The 22,511-nt window shown below is 40.9% G+C and overlaps 1 protein-coding gene across 4 annotated transcripts in view; it reads left to right on the top strand.

Moving 5' to 3' along the window:
* The window catches only part of LOC134345310 (guanine nucleotide-binding protein subunit beta-4), a 52,245-nt gene that overhangs the window by 17,311 nt on the left and 12,423 nt on the right, over positions 1 to 22,511 (top strand). For 2 of the 4 annotated variants that reach the window (XM_063045766.1, XM_063045765.1), the window contains exon 2: positions 22,042 to 22,134. In XM_063045766.1, coding sequence (XP_062901836.1) covers positions 22,078 to 22,134 — 57 coding nt within the window. In that variant the 5' untranslated portion in view covers positions 22,042 to 22,077. Of the gene's footprint in view, positions 1 to 7,727; positions 7,785 to 21,327; positions 21,440 to 22,041; positions 22,135 to 22,511 lie in introns of those variants that run through there. The other 2 variants (XM_063045767.1, XM_063045768.1) reach the window with 2 other exon arrangements.

Consider the following 22,511-nt stretch of genomic DNA (forward strand, 5'->3'; position numbering starts at 1 on the left):
AGGACTTTCAGGTAAAAGAGGGAAAATTTTAAAGATCACAAACAAGAGACAATTTGCAGATGCTGGAACTCCAAGCAACACAAGAAAATGCTGGAGGAACACACAAGAAAATGCTGGAGGAACTCAGCAGGCCAGGCAGCATCTATGGAAAAAGAATACAGTTGATGTTTCGGGCTGAGACCCTTCAAAGCTCTTCATTTCTTTCTGGATACCAGACCAGTTCCCCTCCACCACCACTCTCCTCTGGAGGAACTTATCCTCACTCTTAATAATTTCTTTGGCTCCTCCCATTTCCTTCAAACAAAAGGTGTAGCCATGGGCACTCGCATGGGTCACAGCTATGCCTTCCTGTTTGTCAGCTACATGGAACACTGTTCCAAGCCTGAACCGGAATCACTCTCCAACTCTTCCTAAGCTATACTGACTGCGTTGGTGCTGCTTCCTGCACCCACGTGGAGCTCATCGACTTCATCAACTTTGCCTCTGACTTCCACCCTGCCCTCAAGTTTACCTGGTTCATTTCCGACCCCTCTGTCCCCTTTCTCGATGTTTCTGGAGACAGCTTGTCTTCTAATGTCTACTATAAACCCACTGACTTTCACAGCGACCTGGACTATACCTCTTTCCATTCTCTTAGTTCCTCCATCCCTGCCACATCTGCTGTCAGGATGAGGCTTTTCATTCCAGAACCAAGGAGATGTCCTCCTCCTCCAAAGAAAGGGGCTTCCCTTCCTCCACCATTAATGCTGCCCTCCCATCCTCCCACCGCCCCACCAGGAATAGGGTTCCTCTGTCCTCACTAGTACCCCACTAGCCTCCGCATCCTGCACATATTTCTCTGTAACTTCTGCCATCTCTAGCGGGATCCCACTCCAAGCACATCTTTCCCTTCTTCCCCCACCCCCCACCCCCCACTTTCTGCTTTCTGCAGGGATCGCTCCCTATGCGACTCCCTTGTCCATTCATCCCTCTCTACTGATCTTCCTCCTGGCACTTACTCTGGCAAGCGGAACAAGTGCTACTCCAGCTCCCTCACTACCATTCAGGCCCTAACAGTCCTCAAGGTAAGGTGACACTTCACCTGTGAGTCTGCTGAGGTTATCTACTGTATCCATTGCTCCCGATGTGGCCTCCTATATTTTAGGGTGACCTGGCACAGGTTAGGAGAACACTTCGCCGAGCACCTACACGCTATCCGTGAGAAAAAGCAGTATCTCTGTGGCCACCCATTTTAATTCCAGTTCTCTTTGCCATTCAGACATGTCAGTCTATGGCCTCCTCTACAGCCACAATGAGGCCATATTCAGGTTGGAGGAGCAACATCTTATATTAAGTCTGGGTAGCCTCCAACCTGATGGCATGAACATTGATTTCTCGAACTTCAGGAAATGCCCTCCACCCCCGCCGCCCTCTCCCTCTGCTTTTCCCTCACTCACCTTATCTCCTTACCTGTCCATCACCTCCCTCTGGTGCTCCTCACCTTTTCTTTCTTCCATGGCCTTCCGTCGTCTCCTATCAGATTTCCCCCTTCCCTTTCACAAATCAACTTCCCAGCTCTTTACTTCACCCCTCCCCCTTTTGGTTTCACCTATCACCATCTGGTCGTCTTCATCTCCCTCCACTTTCTTACTTTGACTTCTCATCTTCCTATCCAGTCCTGATGAAGGGTCTCGGTGCGAAATCTCGACTGTATTCTTTTTCCTAGATGCTGCCCGGCCTGCTGAGTTCCTCCAGTATTTTGTGTGTGTTTGTAAGTTTTAAAGATGTTTGGAGCAAGTTTTTTTTTGGTGGTGTTCCCTGGGATGTACTGCTAGTAGTGGTGATGGAGTAGATATGCTAATAGTATTTAGGATGCTTTTGGATTGGCACATGAATGTGCCTGGAATGGAAGGATATGGATCAAGTGCAGGCAGTAGGGATTAGTTTGTTTTGGCGTCATGTTTGGCACAGATGTTGGCCAAAGGGCATGTGTTCTCTGCAAAATATGACAAAAGCTGTTGTGGTATATTCCTCTTACCTTCAATTTTACCAGGATGCTACACTTAGTTGTCCTCAGTGATGCTGCAGTTGCTATGTAAATGTTGAAGACCAGTATTGTTCACCCAGAGGTATTGAACTGATGATCGATTTCAGATTTCTCCTGAGATTCCCACCATCAGTCTTAAGGGCATCAGGATAATATCAAGGGCAGCAGACAGCATCCATATGGTGATGTCCAGGGCAGTCAGTCTCACCACATCCTTGACCTGAAGCAGAGCGATACCCAACCTGAGTATTGATTAGTAAGTGCTTCTTGTGGCACTTGTCAATGTCACCTTCCATCACTTTACTGCTGATTAAAAGCAGTGTGGATGGCAATTTGTCAGAATGGATTTATTCTCCTTGGGAAGAAAACAAACTAGGTGATTTTCCACACTGTCAGGTAGAAGCCAGTATTGTTATTGTACTTTATCACCTTAATCTGGGGTGCAAACTAATCCGGAACCCAGTCTTACTGCCGAGATTTTATCTGCTGTTGCTTCCTGTGCTTATCAGCTGTTCCTTGTTATCATGTGGAATGAATATATTTTTCTGAAAACTGGCTTCTGTGCTGGAGAGAATCTCAGGATCTATTTTGTCAGTTGGCTGATTATATCCGGGTGTGTTTTGCCTGCAGCACTCCCAACATAGTTGGCATTCTCTTCCCTCAGTAGCTGCAGAGCCTCGGTCACTGGTACGTTCATGACTCAATGAATGTTGGACCAGGTTCACAGGGCTGGATAGCATTCTCCTGCTCATGTTTTCCTTCATTATTATGCTCTTGTATAATCGGGGTTTATGGTCTCAAAGTAGCTGGCTGGCTGTTAGTTCAGGTGAGCAAATCCTTTAATGACTGTTGACTCTTCATTAAAGATATTGTGGTAATGGTACTGAAGTAAAATATCATCCTTGGTTTGACTGAATGGCATTATAGGCAGTGGGAGTGAAATGTTGTAATGATAGGTGATTTTTATTTTTTTCCAAAAGTTAAAACTTTAGAAAGTAAGGAAGATGGAATCCTGGAGTCCTTGCAACTCCCTTGTGAAGTAATATTGTATGATATATTACTAATCTGTCTCTCTTCAGAAATTAGGCCTAAGATATTACATAGAACATAGAATAGTACAGCACAGTACAGGCCCTTCGGCCCACAATGTTGTGCCAACCCTCAAACCCTGCCTCCCATATAAGCCCCCACCTTAGATTCCTCCATATACCTGTCTAGTAGTCTCTTAAACTTCACTAGTGTATCTGCCTCCACCACTGACTCAGGAAGTGCATTCCATGCACCAACCACTCTGAGTAAAAAAACCTTCCTCTAATATCCCCCTTGAACTTCCCACCCCTTACCTTAAAGCCATGTCCTCTTGTATTGAGCAGTGGTGCCCTGAGGAAGAGGCGCTGGCTATCCACTCTATCTATTCCTCTTATTATCTTGTTCTCCTCTATCATGTCTCCTCTCATCCTCCTTCTCTCCAAAGAGTAAAGCCCTAGCTCCCTTAACCTCTGATCATAATGCATACTTTCTAAACCAGGCAGCATCCTGGTAAATCTCCTCTGTACCCTTTCAAATGTTTCCACATCCTTCCTATAGTGAGGTGACCAGAACTGGACACAGTACTCCAAGTGTGGCCTAACCAGAGTTTTATAGAGCTGCATCATTATATCGCGACTCTTAAACTCTATCCCTCGACTTATGAAAGCTAACACCCCATAAGCTTTCTTAACTACCCTATCCACCTGTGAGGCAATTTTCAGGGATCTGTGGACATGTACCCCGAGATTCCTCTGCTCCTCCACACTACCAAGTATTTACTTTGTACTCTGCCTTGGAGTTTGTCCTTCCAAAGTGTACCACCTCACCCTTCTCCGGGTTGAACTCCATCTGCCACTTCTCAGCCCACTCCTGCATCCTATCAATGTCTCTCTGCAATCTTTGACAATCCTCTACACTATCTACACCACCAACCTTTGTGTCATCTGCAAACTTGCCAACCCACCCTTCTACCCCCACATCCAGGTCGTTAATAAAAATCACGAAAAGTAGAGGTCCCAGAACAGATCCTTGTGGGACACCACTAGTCACAATCCTCCAATCTGAATGTACTCCCTCCACCACCACCCTCTGCCTTCTGCAGGCAAGCCAATTCTGAATCCACCTGGCCAAACTTCCCTGGATCCCATGCCTTCTAACTTTCTGAATAAGCCTACCGTGTGGAACCTTGTCAAATGCCTTACTACAATCCATATAGATCACATCCACTGCACTACCCTCATCTATATGCCTGGTCACCTCCTCAAAGAACTCTATCTGGCTTGTTAGACATGATCTGCCCTTCACAAAGCCATGCTGACTGTTCCTGATATGATATTGAGTTTTTTATGATATTGAATTCATAAAGATCCAGTGGTTTGTTTCTGCTGGCTTGTATATTTTAGGAATTGTTTCCTGTCTTTCTATCTAGTTCTGTTATGTGCTGCTTTTAGCTGGAAAGTATTTTGTAAAGTGTAGAGGTAAAAGTACAGGTAACTGCAGGATTATGATTAAAGTAGGAAGTTATGAAGGGTGATTGATAAGTTTGTGGCCCAAGGTAGAAGGAGTCAATATTAGAAAACTTAGCACATTTATTTTTCAACATAGTTCCCTCCTACATTTACACACTTAGTCCAGCGGTCGTGGAGCATATGGATCACTTCTTTATAGGAGTCGGCATCTTGGACCTCCAGAAAGTGGTACACAGCAAGGGTGATTGATAAGTTTGTGGCCTAAGGTAGATAGAATCAGTTATTAACTTCAAACTTTCTGCATAATCACTCAAAGAGTTGAACTGCACGTGCATGTAACAGGAGCTGTATAACTCATCTCCTTCTACCTTAGGCTGTGAACTTATCAATCACATCCGCTGTGGACACTTTCTGGAGGTCCAAGACGCCGACTTCTGCAAAGAAGGGATCCGTATGCTCCACGACCGCTGGACTAAGTGTGTAAATGTAGAAAAAATAAATGTGCTAGGTTTTCTAAAATACATGTACTCTTTCTACCTTAGGCCACAAACTTATCAATCACCTCTCGTATGTTGTTTTGAGGCCCTGAATGTATAGCCTTTAAATGGCCATAATTGGATACCTTTTCACTTAACAAGCTTTGGAGGAATTTATGACATTTTCTAAAAATATTATTGGACAATTGAACTTTTCAGTATTCTGTTGAGAAGTACAAGGTCAAGTTTTAAGTAACCTGCACTTGTGCTTTCAAAGTATCAACAATTTACAAAGGTGTTTTATGAACCATTTGGAACAGAACTGGATGACTACGATCAGGGAATATACCTTAATTTTAGAAGTTTACATGAATAACTTGATTTTTTTTTAATGGTTTTTCTCCCAGGTTAAGTAAATAGGTGGTAAATGAGGAAGCGATGGGGAAATGTAGGATTCTCCTCATTGGATTAATGTGATCTGTCGCTCCTCGTGTAAACAACTTCATCTGAACACAATGCATAATGATCCAAGAATGTTTACTTCGTAATATTCGAGGGTCTAATAGGTGTAGATTAGCAGTGGGCACTGTGAATCATTCTGCATTCCAGAATATTTTATAAACCATGTGAATGTGGGCTTTCTTGGCCTGATATTGGCAAGTCTGAGGGTATTGTTTTCATGTGTTATCCAAACGAAGTCAAAACCTTCCATTATGCCTTCGTTATTTGTTATAATTATTGCTGCTGAAAAAAGTAGTTGCATCATAACTTTAACAGTAGTGGCGTCATATTGTCATGATACATAGGAGCAATGCCACACTATTTACTGAAAAGGTGGAAATGAAACTTAAATATTGTGACTTAATGGTCTTCGTACAGATTAGTGACATGCACTGCAAGACAAAACTGATGGGAGAAGCTGCACTGGCACTTAATAGTGAATTGCATAGGACGTTATAGTTTGCCTCATTATGGTAAAGCTGAGAGACTACCATTAAAAAGAAAATCCCATGCCATGTGATTATTTCATGTCTTTCAGACATATGACAAGACTGAGCTATCTGCTGCATTTTTAACCTGTAAAATGAAACAGGACTCCTGATAGAATGCAGATGTTGATTTAAGTATTTAGCATTTATCTTCACAACTGACCTATTTGCATTTAAAATGGTGAGTATTAAAACAGGCCAGCATATAACTAAATGAAACTAAAAATTTGATCCAATCTGAAAGATTGGAGAAAATGTAGTGTAGGCCATTTGCTTGTATCTTCATTAGCTTTCTTGTTCCTGAGGATTTTCATTTGGACTAGATGAAGAAAAATTAATGAATTTCAAGTCTGAATCACAACAGGAAAGAGTTTAAAAAAATGGAATATATAACTAGGAATGAGAAGTATATTTTATGGAGAACTAGCATGGCTTCAAGACACATGACTTAATTTTATTAAATTTATCAAAGTGGTAGAAGGTCTGATGGACATTGCCTACTTCGACCTTCTATGTAATTGTCAGGCTTTGGTGTGGTAGAAATGTGCTTATGTGATCTACAGGAAGCATTGTCTAAAGCTCAATATCAAGAAGAGAGAACTTAAGCCAGTGGTCCCTAACCACCGGGCTGCAAAGCATGTGCTACCGGGCTGTGAGGAAATGATATGATTTGGCGATAAGAAACGATATGAGTCAGCTGCACCTTTCCTCATTCCCTGTTACGCACTGTTGAACTTGAACACCCCCCCCCCCACCTGGAAGGACTGTATGGGGCCCTGAGTGGTAGTGAGGGAGGAGGTGTAGGGGCAAGTGTAGCACTTGTCTGCTTGCAAGGATAAGTGCCAGGAGGGAGATCAGTGCAGAGGGATGAATGGACAAAGGAGTTGTGTAGGGAGTGATCCTTACAGAAAGCAGTAAGTGAAGGAGGGAGAGAAAGATGTGCTTAGTGGTTGGATCCTGTTGAAAATGGCGGAAGTTGCGGAGAATTATGTGCTGGACGCGGAGGCTGGTGGGGTGGTAGGTGAGGACAAGAGGAACCCTAGCCCTGGTAGGGTGTGGGGAGAGCAGACATGCGTGAAATGGAAGAGAAGCGGTTGAGGGCAATGTTGATGGAGGAGGAGGAGGGGAAGCCTTTTTTTTTTGAACCTACGCTCTGTCTGCCAGAAAATGCGGGATCTCACAGTGACCACCCATCTTAATTCCGCTTCCCATTCTGACATGCCAGTCCATGGCCGCATCTGTTGTCGCAATGAGGCCACACTCGGGTTGGAGGAACAACACGTATTTCTTCTGGGTAGCCTCCAACCTGATGGGATGAACATTGATTTCTCGAATTTCTGGTAATGGCACCAACCACAGCCCCCCCCCCCCCACCATTCCCCATCCCCTTTTCCCTCTCTCACATTATCTCCTTGCTTATCCTTTTTCCTCTCTCACATTATCTCCTTGCTTACCCATTGCTTCCCTCTGGTGCTCCTTCCCCTTTTCTTCCATGGCCTCCTGTCCTCTCCTATCAGACTACCCCTTCTGCAGCCCTGTATCTCTTTTCACCAATCAACTTCCCAGCTTTTACTTCACCCTTTCCCTTCCTGGTTTCACCGATCACCTTGTTTCTCCCTCCCCTCCTCCCACCTTTTAACTCTGGCTCCTCATCTCTTCTCCCCCAGTCCTGCTGAAGGGTTTCGGCTTGGAACATTGACTGTACTCTTTTCCATAGACACTGCCTGGCCTGCTGAGTTCCTCCAGCATTGTGTGTGTGTTGCTTGGATATCCAGCATCTGCAGATTTGTGGGAGGTGAGAATCTCCGCACCACTTTACATTTTACAGTTTTCTAATCTTTTTTTCCAGGATATCATTAGTGGTATATGTTCTGTTTCGTAATTTTAAAACATTGAAATAGATCAAAGGGGGGCAGGAGGCTGAATTATGCATCCAATTTTGTGTTTACTTTAAGTGAGGCGTGCACGTATCACATGGTAGTGTACTGACATATACAATTTGTGTATTTTTACATATAGGCACAATGAATTATATAAGCAACAAGGAATGCTTAATGTGTACAATATTACTCAAATATTACTGAAATAGTAAATGCCCAACACCCCTCCCTGCTTAGCTATAAACCCCAACTCAATTGAGATTACATCTCAACCATATACACAGTATATTTTATAATACAATTACTATATGCCGACATCCACAGCATAGTAAATTTTTAAATTATCCCACTCAGGCCTAAAGATTTAATCGCTGTGGAGACTTCCTTACTCTTGTGGTATAGCATCTTTCCTGACATGAGGGATCACTCTGCGTGGCTGGTGAGACTTATGGCTGTGAAGAGAGCCTCGGGTTCTAGGTCCTCCTCTGTGGTGGTTGGAGGAGTTGATTCTGAGACAGCAGGAAGTGGTCCTGACAGCGGTGGCCACCTTTCTTGTCCCTCGCTTTTCTCTCTGGATCGACTTCAAACCTTGCTTCTGTTCTGGCCCTGGCCCCTTTTTCTTTCTTTCTTTCTCTCTCTCGCTCTCTCTCTTCCTCCTCTTTCATGACTTCCTCTTTCTCATTCATGTTCTTTCTCTCTATCTCTTCCCTCCTTTTCAACTTCTCGTCGGTCTTTTTCTCAGCTTTTTCTTTCTAGTTTGTGCATCTTGATCTTGGGAAGGTGCATTTTGTTCTCTTATTAATCCTTCTATTGTTCCCTTTACAATCTGATCTCTCCTCTTGCTTTCCACATCCACATCATTTGACAAATCCTCTGTTTTCATATTTCCATTGACTCCTTTCTTTTTGCCCTTCCATCCATCTAGCTGGGCATTGGTCTTTGCATCTACTTTTGCAAACAGCTTTTTGTTTCCCACTTGAAGTTCATGCAATAACCTTAATGCACACAGTTCAAAGATGTACCAGTTTGTAGGTTAATTGATCGTTGTAAATTGTCCTGTGATTTAGCTAAGCTTAAATCGGAGGGAAATGCTGGGCTGCATGGCTCAAAGGAACAGAAGGGTCCATTCTGTGCTGCATCTCAGTAAATAAATGAACAAGTAAACAAACATTTCCGAAGCTCCTTGAACTCTTCCAGTTTAAATCCAAGCCACATTTCGCAAGCAACTGCCTGATTGTCACATCTTGCTATCAGGTGTGGGTGTGTGCCCAATGAGGGTCACCAGTTGGAAGAAAAAGATAGTAAGCTGCAACAGCACATTAGTGCGAGGGGTTTTATAAAGCTGCCCAAAAATTGTGTTTTTTAAAAAAAAGTATTTACAAATAGGCAAATGAAAACTTAACACGTGTACAAAAATTTACATGCTTTCTCCATGATGCCTTTTGTCTTTAACTTTCCAATATAACTATTCACCAACAGTGAAACCCAGCCTCTACACCTTGGGCCAAGTGCTCTTCCTCTGACTCCATCATGTTCCATTGTCCATCCTCATGAGACTCCATCCCTGGAGTATTTGGCTTAACTCTTCCATGAGCACAGCACAGCTCTTTTCGACATCTTCACCCCTTTTCGGCTTATTATCCCACCACTGCCACACTGATTCACGTATGTCAGGTAGGTTGTCTACAAGAATAAGGTTGTAGTGGAACCACTGCTTTTGTTACTTTCATGATTTCTCTTGAGCAGCATGGTCCTTCCTTGGTCCAATACAGTTTCCACACAGAGGCACTGAGGCTGGCACCAACACCTGTTTGTCCTCTGGGTTACACTTCATGGTGTATCACATGGAGACAGTTATGGCATTATCCAGTACTATACTTCAGTTTCAGTTGACACTGTCGCAGGGGGTATGGCATGTAAATGATGATGGAACTCCAATCAAGTTGCAGTTGTCTCAGCCATTCACGTCCCTACAGTGGTGGTCCTCCTGTTTTTACCACACACAAGCCCAGTGTGGCTTGTCGGTTGTTGTATTTCACCTTTCCAAATGTCATTCCCACAGGAGTTATCTTCTCTCCAGACTTTAGTTCAGTATGTTTGATGTGCTGTTCAAGTTCATTTTCTGGATTGACTGAAACAGCTGAGCCTGTGTCCAATTCCATTTTAATTAATTTGTTCACATATGGTGTAAGCCATATTGCTTGCTAGTGTTAATTTTTACACTGTAATTTTCAAGGCTACACAGTCCTATGTCACTCTCATCATTGTCAAGTTTTTCATAAATAACATGCAGATTAGAGCTTGAAACTGTAACTTGACTTGCCTTTTTCTCTTCCCTGTGCAGTCAATTTATTTTTATCTGCCCAACATGCTCTTTGTATATGATGTACTTCGTTGCATTTTCTGCAAGTTTTGCCTTTAAATCTGTATTTGCTTTGTATATGTGAGCCCCTGCCACAACGGTAACACAATTTGTTTGTCCAGGCTGGTTTCTGCTCGGACACGATTTTTACTCATACTCGCTTTCATTCCTGACTGCAACTCAATTGAGTCTGTCTGCTGTTTCCATTGAAACAGCAATTTCAACTGATCTTTTAAATGTAAGTTAGGAACCATTTTTTTTGAATGGTTCTTTTGAAAGATTCTACAAACTGAACGATCTCTTAGTGAATTATTGAGGCTATTGAACTGACAATGCTCAGAAAACTGTTTCACTTCAGCGTACGAAGAAATGAACTCCCCTTCCTTTTGATTCTGCTTATGAAACCTAAAGCATTCTGCAATGGTTTTGTTCTAAATGTCCCTGCGTTACCTTGATAATATCAGCAAAGCTAATTTCTGCTGGTTTTGTTGGAGCAGTTAATCTTCAAAGCAAACTGTATGCCTTTAAACCCAATGTGCTCATCAAAATTAATACTTGTTTCTCAGTGGCTTTTTCATTTGCTCAGCATGCGTGAGCCAGTTGTCGCTTGTGGAATCAAACATACCAATCTTTCTGCTTTTAATTATTATTATCGCCTGGTACTCTTTAACCTGTGAATTCTTCTGTTTTCTGACTTTTTAAAAAAAAAACACTCAATCATGCCTTCCCCACCGAAGAGCGTGGTACACTGCCTTTTTTTAAAAAAAAAACTTGTACTTGCTGGGCTGTGTTTTTTAGCTCGCCGTTCCTAGCTGTGCTGGTTTTTTTTTAGTTCTAACATCTTGCTGCTCTTCAACAGGTTGATAGCCATCTTGGGTTTGTTTTTTTTTAAAAAAAAACACACCTCATTGCCTTTGTTATGTTTTGTAACTTCAAAACATTAAACTAATTCAAAGGAAGAGACGGGAGTCCAGGACAATGGCTCTAACTTCGCGTTTAATTTTAAGTGAGCTGCACGAGTATCATGTGGTAGGGTGAGACATATGAATATATGCAAGCCTGATATTAATCAATGGGTCTGAAACAGCACTGTCCTTAGTGAAGACTAATGACTAATAAGGTTTTGTCATCACCCTGCTTTCCTTAGTGCTTCTTGTAACACATAACCGTAATGAATTATCATATATTTGAATATGCATTCTTTGTTTATATAATTATATAAATAAAAAGGTATGCTTAAACAATATATTTACAAGATTATTCAAATATTACTGAAATACCAAATACTCAATAGTACGTGCCATGTTTATACTGTTATCACAATGATTGTTGTTGGTGTTGAATAGAAGAAGACAGATGTGATAGTTACTATTACACCTGAACATAAGTTCACTTGTTTCTTCATTTGTAATTGACATCATGCAAGTTTGAAAAATGAAATTTGATGTAAGTCAATGCAATAACTTAAATTGCATAATCCTTCAGCTATGCCAATTTACGTAGATCATGTGTTAAAAATCAACAAAACTGGAGTAGCAAGATGGATTTTGTTGCATTGACTTTTTAGTGTTTTGAAATGTAAGTATTCTACTAACTTTTAAAACCTGAAGTCCATAACCATCCAATGTATCTTGCTAATTTTAACGTTTATTTACATTAATGCAAGGGTTTCCAACCTGGGGTCCACAGCTAATGACAGAGGTCCATGACATAAAAAAAAGTTTGGATCCCTGGCAGTGATGTCTAATCTTAGCCATGGTTCATCAACAGAACTTTACACTTTTAAACTTTGATAGTTAAACAGGTAACAGAGCATTCAAGCAGCATTAGTAATAAAGTTTAGGAAATGGTCCTCATTTTCCAAGATCTTGCTAGGAGCCATTATTATTGAAGGTCACAGATGTGGGAGTGGGGAAAAAAAAACTGGAGTCGTAGTCTGCATAACTTCGGTTCTAGCGTGTAGTTGATGAAAGTTACACAACTTTCTGTTGGCTTTGAAAGCTAGATCAATTCTTGTAGAACTTCTGCTGGAGGTGAGATAATTTTGGGATAAGAACCATTAAGGAAAGCAGGGTAGTGACAAAACCTTGTTAGTCATTCGTCTTCGTTACGGATGGTTCTATTTTAGACCCATTGATTAATGCTAGGCTTGCATGTATTTATGGTGTGGGTATAAAGTTGATGGACTTTTCTGTAAGCTATTGAATTTGTAGGGGATGTGGATAAGGTATGCATAGTGGCTGCTGGCTGTACTTGAAGTTGTTGCATGAAGTTTTTATCCACCGTAGCTCTAAAAATAGATGGAATCTTCAATGTGATTTTCTGATTCTGAGTGGCTATAATTGTGACCATCTCTGGGAAGGAGACAAGCCTGTGGTAACTACAGGGAGATTTTCCTGCTCCCAATGGCTGAAGAACTGCTCTGGGGTCACTTCTTGGTGAAGGCATCATTGATGAAATTCACCACTGCTACCATAGTCTTTGATAGATGAGGAAAATTGGTACCTGAAGATAAGACCTCAGATCTGGTATGGAGCTCTTGGCCTGCAGGGCACCAGTGAATCTTTGATCATTGTATGCCTATGTGACCTGTTTTAGATACAGCACAAGATCCTTACAGGAATGACCACCAATGTCAATACCCTAGTTCCTCGCCTCTTCCTTTTTTCCACAAAGGCTTGCTTGCCAGTATAAGAACTTAGTTACATGTTGGGTGGTTCACATATCTGACATCAGATTCCTGAAATAGTCACTACTCCAAGCTCTGTCATAGGAAGAGATTACCAGGCAGACAGAGGAACAGATTTAAGAATGTGTTCAAAGCATCTTTGAAGACAACTCTGATAACTGGGAAACTTGCTCAAAGCGGTCAAATAACACTTGGGATGTTACAAAAACATTTGAGGCCCTACCTGAATAGTAGGAGTGGACTATCTCTCATGTGGCCATCTGTCTTCTCTGTTGACCATCATTTGCCTCATCTATGAAAGACATTGGTGCAGCTTGAGGGTGATTGCAACTGTACCTTCAATTTTATAACTAGGTGCCTTTGGTGTAATTTTATCATAAAAATCAAGTTGTGAACAGCTCCTCCTCGCTGTTGATCATGCACGCTGCAACTCCTAATCAGCATCCTTTTGTACTATGGACTAAATTATGTGCAATATTAAATACATAACATTTAAATTATAAATGCTATTAAATTATATCTTCTGTATAAACTGTTGCATAATTTTGTTAAGAGTTCTAGGTTGACAATGTAAACACTGAAGACCACTCTAATGAAAGTACTGAACTTTTTGAGAGGTTATTACTGTTTGCATTTCAAATGTACTTTGAAAGTGGACTAATTTTGGCTCTTTAAAAAAAATTGAGTAATTTGAAGTCTTGACACTAGTTGACCTTGAGTATGGCTTGACTAACATTGACATTTGCATTGGGCTCAGTAACTGAGAGCTAGCTTTGGAGGTAAATTTTCTAGTATGTTCATAGAGACTTCAGCAGCAAATGATAGTCTTTTTAGATAAAGTTAAGCTAACTTTGCCTAGTGTCATTCCTGCAACTTGGTCTTCCAAGTATCCAGAAACTTGTGTGAACATTTGGGTGGGTAGCATGATTCCACTTTGGAAACTGTCAAGTGATCTTTTGAATTTCCTGACAAATTTGCAGTATTTTGATAATGTATTGTGAATTTCAGTCAATATTTCAAATTGGCCACACATAAAAATACTTCTAATAATAGAAGTATGAACTTTAATGATGAAGCTGATGTAAGTGCAAACTTTTAAATGCACAACAGATTCTGTGTAAAGTTATCCTTTCAATATAGTCCAGCTGTCCTATTGCATGCACAATTAACTACCTTCTGCATTGGTAGCGATGGATGGCATTAGTGGCTGTCATCCTAATGGTAGAAGTACATACTGCCAACAAGCATCCAAAGTGATTTCCGTTTGTCTCACACGTGAAGTTCATTTATCTTTCCTTTTGCTTAACAAGTATTGTCCACTTTGTTCTGTGGAAACTGTTAACTAGCTGCTAGATTAATTATCCATTGTGATGGAAAACAACTTGGGCACATGTGGATTGAACAGATTACTTAATTTTGTATATTTCCTGAACATCTGTCATAATTTAAAATGATTCTTCAACATGAAAATAAAATTTTACCAAAATTGTGTAAATGCAAATAAGAATTGAGCTCATCTGCATGTATTACTGTTTAAAGTATTAATCTAAACATTCAGAGAGTCATATCTGCATTTAGAATTGTGTGTGTGTTTTTAACAAAAAATAGTCATGTTGAGTGTGAATCAACAGAGCAGTATGGGTTCTAGTTCTGAATTGAAAGTATCAATGTAAATCAAAATGGTCGATAGTCATTTTTGTTTGTGTTCTGCAACATTCAGCTGCCTGGTTTTGAGCAATGCATTTAAGTATTCTCACTTGAATGCAAATTTTTGGCAGCAGCAGCAAGGAGCTTGAAATTTAGTATAATTGTGAATCTTCAAAATTCTGGACTAAATTATGTTGTTGAACTTTTGATTATGTAAAAATGAAGCTTTAATTGTCAGATGAGTAATCCTTGGTTTTGTATAAACAGGAATATTCCTGGGTATATCAGAATTAGGTTTATTATCACTGGGATGTGACATGAGATTTGTTAACTTAGCAGCAGCAGTTCAATGCAATACATAACCTAGCAGAGAGAGAGAATAAAATATAATAAATAAACAAGTAAATCAATGACGTATATTGAATAGATTTTAAAAATGTGCAAAAATAGAAATGCTGTATATTTTTTTTAAAAAGTGAGGTAGTGTCCAGAGCTTCAATGTCCATTTAGGAATCGGATGGTGGGGGGGAAGAAGCTGTTCCTGAATCGCTGAGTGTGTGCCTTCAGACTTCTGTATCTCCTACCTGATGGTAACAGTGAGAAAAGGGCATGCCCTGGGTGCTGGAGGTCCTTAATAATGGACGCTGCCTTTCTGAGACACCGCTCCCTAAAGATGTCCTGGGAAGTTTGTAGGCTAGTGCCCCAGATGGAACTGACTAGATTTACAACCTTCTGCAGCTTTCAGTCCTCTGCAGTAGCCCCCCTATACCTGACAGTAATGCAGCCTGTCAGAATGCTCTCCACGGTATAACTATAGAAGTTTTTGAGTGTATTTGTTGACATGCCAAATCTCTTCAAACTTCTAATAAATTATAGTCACTGTCTTGGCTTCTTTATAACTATATTGATATATTGGGACTAGGTTAGACCCTCAGAGATCTGACACTGAGAAACTTGAAGTTGCTCACGCTCTCCACTTCTGATCCCTCTATGAAGATTGGTATGTGTTCCTTCGTCTTACCCTTCCTGAAGTCCACAAACAGTTCTTTCGTCTTACTGACATTGAGTGCCAGGTTGTTGCTGTGGCACCATTCCACTAGTTGGCCTATCTCACTCCTGTACGCCCTCTCGTCACCACCTGATATTCTACCAACAATTGTTGTATCGTCAGCAAATTTGTAGATGGTATTTGAGCTATGCCTAGCCACACAGTCATGTGTATACAGAGAGTAGAGTAGTGGGCTAAGCACACACCCCTGAGGTACGCCAGTGTTGATCGTCAGCGAGGAGGATATGTTATCACCAATCCACACAGACTGGTCTTCCGGTTAGGAAGTAGAGGATCCAATTGCAGAGGGAGGTACAGACACCCAGGCTCTGCGTTATTTAAATCATAAATATGGAATTTTGTAATCCAGGTTAATATTATGGCCTAGTTGCAGCTATGTAGAATTATGTATATACAGTGCCTATAAAAAGCATTCACACCTCCTTTGGAAGTTTCCATGTTTTATTGTTTTATAATATTGAATGACAGTGCATTTAATTTGGCCTTTTTGACACTGATCAACAGAAAAAGGCTCTTTCGTGTCAAAGTGAAAACAAATGTCTATGAATTGGTCTAAATTTATTACAATTAAACACAAAATAATTGAATGCATAACTATTCATCCCTTTCAAGTCAGTGTTTAATAGATGCACCTTGACAGCAATTACAGCCTTCAGTCTGTGTGGATAGGTCTCTGTCAGGTTTGCACATCTGGACACTGCAAGTTTTCCCCATTCTTCTTTACAAAAGATGCTCAAGCTTCATCAGATTGCATGAGGATCATGAGAAAACAGCCTTTTTCAAGTCCAGCCACAAATTCTCAATTAAAACGAGGTCTAAACTCTGACTTGTCAGCTCCAGGACATTAGCTTTGTTATGCCATTCCTGTTTAGCTTTGACTTTATGCTTGGGGTTATTGTCTTGCTGGAAAACAGATCTTCTCCCAAGTTGCAGTTCTCTTGCAGACTGCAACTGGTTTTCCTCCAGGATTACCCTGCGTTTTGCTGCATTCATTTTATCCTCTACCTTCACAAACCTTCCAGTGCTTGCTGCCACCACACTTCACTCTATGGATGATGTGTTTTTGATTATGTGTGGTGTTTGGCCAAAAAGCGTAATTTTGGTTTCATCAGAGCAAAGAAGCTTCTTTCAACTGACCTCAGAGTCTCCTACGTGCCTTCTGGCAAACTCTAGCCGAGATAGAAACATAGGAAACCTACAGCACAATACAGGCCCTTGGGGCCACAAAGTTGTGCCAAGCATGTCCTTACCTTAGAACTACCTAGGCTTACCCATAGCCCTCTATTTTTCTAAGCTCCATGTACCTATCTTAAAAGACCCTATCGTTTCCGCCTCTACCTCTGCCACTGGCAGCCCATTCCACGCACTCACCCCTCTTTGCATTTAAAAAAAAACAACCAACAACAAACAAGAAAACTTACACCTGACAACTCCCCTGTACCTACTTCCAAGCACCTTAAAACTATGCCCTCTCGTGCTAGCCATTTCAGCCCTGGCAAAAAGCCTCTTGACACAATCAATGCCCCTCATTATCTGGTACACCGCTCTCAGGCCACCTCTGATCCTCCATCACTCCTAGGAGAAAAGGCCGAGTTCACTCAACCCATTTCCATAAGGCATGCTCCCCAATCCTGGTAAGATCCTTGTAAATCTCCTCTGCACCCTTTATATCTGTAAGGGTTTCTTCTTTTATGTTACTGCTACAGTGAATAAAATGGCTTCTCTGTACTGTTTACTACTGAGACAGTGGTTCTCTATAGCAGTATGTTTGGATTATAATTAGTGATAATGGGACTTGTATTCATTTGTTAACCAATTGGGATAGATGTTATTCTTTCTGTCTGTGTGAAAGCTGTTAGTTGCGCGGGCTTTGGGGAGAAGGCGTGAGGAGGATGAAGAGAGAAGACGTGGCTTGAGGAGACAGTTGCCGGACCCGCTGGGCCTGGGCTTAGGGCGGGAGCCCAGGGGTCGACGATGAGCGAAGGAGGATCTGTGAAAGGGAATCCGTGAGCTCCAACGTTTGTGCACTGGACGTGTTTATGAGATTATTGACGCCTTTTATTTGTTTTCCTTTTCTTTTGTTTCTCTACTAACTCCATACTTTAAATATAAAATCTTAATCACTTAACCACACATTGTAGACTGAATGTTATTTCAGGTTACTGATGTTACACAGGGGACACAATACGCAGCATCCACCCAAACAAGAATGCGAAGGTTTGGTCGGGGAGGGGGAGCCACCCCTGAGATCATGCCACTGGGCAAAGCGAGTCTTGCATATGGTTTCCACGTCCTTCCTGTAGTGAGGTGATCAGAATTCAGCACAGTACTCTAAGTTGGGGCTGACCAAGGTTCTATATAGCTGCAACATTACCCTTCAGTTCTGAAACTCACTCTCACAGTTGATGAAGGCCAATGCACTGTGTGCTTTCTTAACCACAGAGTCAACCTGTGTAGCAGCTTTGAGTGTCCTGTGGACTCAGACCCCAAGATCCCTCTGGTCCTCCACACTGCCAAGAGTCTTACCATTAATACTATATTCTGCCATCATATTTGACCTACCAACGTGAACCACCTCACATTTATCTGAGTTGAGATTTTGTGAGTTTTTCTCAACAGTGACTTTCTCTTTGTCACACTTCCATAAAAATGCGACTGATGAAGCAACTGGTCACTATTTGTATGTGCAGTCTCTTCCATCTCTGCCACTGAAGCTTGTAATTCCTCCAGAGTTGTCACAGACATCCCACCCTGCAAAAACTCATTTCAGGGAGGTATTGCCCCCCCGCCCCCGCCACACCATATTCCCCCACCCCCGACCTCCAAGGGTGTATGTAATACTTTGTTTAGTGATTTTGTCTAATCTGTAAACTAGGTTGGGTATATGCAGCAAATGTGACATTAAAATATGTACTTATATTATCATGTTTATTCTATTACAACTTTAAGCAAGTCTACAGCGAGTTTGGCCTCATCACGCAGGATATCAGTAGCGTAGCTCCTTGGCAGCTAGCCAGCTAGTTTAAATAACGTTAGCTATGCTGTAGTGACACCTGTTAAACTCACCTCAACATGTCTTTTACATTTTAACCCACCATGGGCAATAGAAAAGTCACTGTTGCAAACAGTGCAGCGGGCAACACTATCATTATTTTTGAGGGCAACTGTAAAGCCCGCCCACAGAGAAAACTGATAGATCTACTTAGCAGGGGTCCGCAATCGTTTTTGCACCGCAGACTGGTTTAATATTGACAATATTCTTACGGACTGGCCAACCCGGGGGGCAGGGATGTTGATCAGGACCAGAGTATAGGTGGTAAGTCAATAGCATCATAACATTTTAAGTAATGTTTGGATATTAAACACACAGCACATATTTTCCCCATATGAACGTATAAAATCATTGCAACACACCAATATCGCTGAATCAGTGGGAGCCCTGGGCTTGTTTTCCTGCAACAAGACAGTCCCATCGAGGGGTGATTGGAGACAGTGATACTCGAATGGGTTCCTTATGTCCAGTCTATTCCGCAATTTAGTTTTCGTTGCATTCATTGCAGAAAACTCCGCTTCACAGAAATATGTTGGAAATGGAAGCAACGTTTTTAGTGCTTTTGTGGCTACCTCAGGATATTTAGCCTTGACTTTGATCCAGAATGCCAGCAGAGATGTTATGTCAAACATACTTTTCAGCCTGCCGTCATTTGCAAGCTTGAGAAGTTGATCTCCTTCCCGTGCTGACATGGATGACGCGTGGGTAATGACCTTGCATGCGTTCAAGTTCAACAGTGTGTGACAGGGAATGAGGAAAAGTGCAGCTGACTTATATCGTTTCATATCACCAAATCACATCGTTTCCTCGCGGCCCGGTGGTTGTGGACCACTCTTAAGCACAAAGAGAGACCAATCAGGATGCTCGCTCTCCCTCTCCCTCTCAAAAAAAATCTATTTCCGGGATATTGTATATAATTTCCGGGCGTCAGGGAGCCACTAACGGTATGCGGGAGACTCCCGGATCTTCCGGGAGAGGTGGGATGTCTGTTGTCATCGATCTCTTGGTGGCCTCCCTCACTAGTCCCCTTCTTGTACGATCACTCAGTTTTTAAGGACTGCTTGCTCTAGGCAGATTTTATCTTGATGATCAAATGATTGATCTTAATAAATTACGGTCAAATAGGGCCTACTTGGAATATAAGAATTTCCTGTTTGACTGTGGGAACAGCACTATTGGAACCATAAAAAGTCATCTACAATCAATTTTGGACACTTTGAAGCAATTATTGGAAGATTCTTGTATTATTGTAGAGTTTCTGAAGGAACTGTTCAGCAAGATGACACTGTCACTCATGAGCACTGAAAATGAGGCAGCTCAGAATTCTAGATAAACATAGTTTTAATATACGAGATAGTTGATGTGTTAGTGCATTGCATTTGTTACCCATGATGTCTGCTGTCAGTAAATTAGAAAGTTTCATCGGCATTGTAAACTCTTGTAATTACAACCTGATTCCCATTTGTTATATGACTTAATCTCCATGGATAGAATATTTTTGTAACAATTATCAGAATGTCCCTAATTCTGGCACTATTTCCAGATTTATTGCATGAAATGAAAAAGGCATGGTACAAATGTTTGCTCATGTAAATTTAGTCTATTAAACTTAATGTATTGGATCTATTTTTTTTTCAAAAGGTGTATAAGATGAGAGGCATTGATTGTGTGGCTGGCCGGAGCCTTTAACACAAGGGGGCACAGTTTTAAGGTGCTTGGAAGTAGGTACAAGGGGATGTCAGAGTAAGTTTTTCACACAGAGAGTGGTGGGTGCATGGAATGCAATGCCAGCGAAGGTGGTAGATGCAGACACAATAGGGTCTTTTAAGAGACTCTTAGATGGGTATATGGAGCTTAGAAAAATAGAGGGCTATGCAGTAGGGAAATATGGGCAGCTTCTAGAGTAGGTTACATGGTCTGCACAACATTGTGGGCTGAAGGGTCTGTAATGTGTTGTAGATATCTATCTATTTGCAGCTCTGCCATATTCTTTCCATTTCTTGATGATTGATTTAACTGTACTTGAAGGGATATTCAGTGACTTGGAAATTTTTTTGTATTCATATCCTGACTTGTGCTTCTTAATAATCTTTCCATGAAGTTGCTTGAAGTGTTCTTTTGTCTTCATGGTGTAGTTTTTGTCAGGATACTGACTCACCTGCAGTTGGACCTTCCAGATATAGGTGTATTTTTACTACAATCAATTGAAGTACCTTAATGGCACACAGGTGATCTCCATTTCACTAATTATGTGACTTCTAAAATCAATTGGCTGCACCAGTGATGATTAGGTGTGTCATATTAAAGGAGGTGAATACTTATGCAATCAATTATTTTGTGTGTTATATTTGTAATTAATTTAGATCACTTTGCAGAAATTTGTTTTCATTTTGATGAGTCTTTGTTGATCAGTGTCAAAAAAAGCCAAATTTAATCCACAGTGATTCAATGTTGTAAAACAATAAAACATGAAAACTTCCAAGGAGGTGAATACTTTTTATAGGCACTGTAAAACACGATTGAGTTTTAATGTATTTGTCCCAGATTCTATTTCTCTTCTCTTCCCCCCCCCCCAATGCATTATTTCAGTGGTTTTCCAGAGAAGATAGCAGTATTGGGAACAGGGATTTGGAGGTGGCAGTGAAAGTGAAAGCATTATCCTGGATATTCCAACAGAAATAGCTTTGTACTCTTTGGAGAGATTGACTGGAGACCCTTGAGGGGAATATTAAAGGATATGGGCAGTAAAAGGTAAACTGTTTTAAACTGTGTTGAAATTTCCAAACAATAAGAAGAAACTGGAGTTTATTTGGGGACTAGGTGCACACATAATTTTTGTACCCAAAGACTGTGAGATCTTATGCCTTTTTTAAAAAAAAAACTGTTTTAAAATCCAGTCTGCCTTCAGATAAAGAGGTAAGCAGAAAAGTGAATAGGAGATAGAAAATCAACCATGGTCTTGTTGAAGGGTGAATGATCTTGTTGAAAGATAGAGCATGGACAGAGCCAGGTGGCATACTGCTCTTTTTATGCCTTTCCTTCAAAAATTGATTTCTACACAGATTTTCTTCTTTATTTGTGGGATCTACTTTCTAAACCAAAAAAAGCTTTTTAAGGACAATGGGTTAGATATATCGGTATCTATAATGTGTGAGATTAGTAGCTTCATTTCTCATTGAAAGATAAAGCTACAATAGGAGGTTATTTTGGAATAAGAGTAAATCATCTGTGTATTGACCTATTAATTTTGAAAGCATCTTCAGCGAAATTGCCCTTCCCCCAATAATATCCAAAATACAATTCATTGTATAACAGTTGTCTGAATAACACTGACCAGTTGTTTTTCATTATAGATCTGTGTGTGGACATTTTGATACCAAGCAAGGAAAATGAGTGAACTGGAACAGTTACGACAAGAAGCAGAGCAATTGAGGAATCAAATTAAGGTAAGGTTTTCCATTAACCATGTGCTTTTAGTTTTGCTGATTTTGCAATTTCACTAGCAACAACTAAATGTTAATTGACCCTGGTGGCTGCTCGGCATGTACACGGAGTATGTTGGAATCATTCATGTATGGAAGTCCTCACAACTGAATACTAGTGGAACATGTGTCTTTTTTAGACTTTAAAGGTTGCTGATCATATGCTAAAGAGTGGAAGTATTACCATTTACTGAAAATCATTAGTGTGAACAAAATAATTCGATTAGAATTATTAAGTAATTGCAAATAGTCTTGTAATCAAGTTAGTGCGTCATGCTCTTTTTTTCCAGTTAAGTTCCACCTTAGAGACGTTCCTTGGGATGTTGATGATTGAAGTGTTT

This window comes from Mobula hypostoma, chromosome 4 (genome assembly GCF_963921235.1).
Source record: "Mobula hypostoma chromosome 4, sMobHyp1.1, whole genome shotgun sequence".
NCBI lineage: Eukaryota > Metazoa > Chordata > Chondrichthyes > Myliobatiformes > Myliobatidae > Mobula > Mobula hypostoma.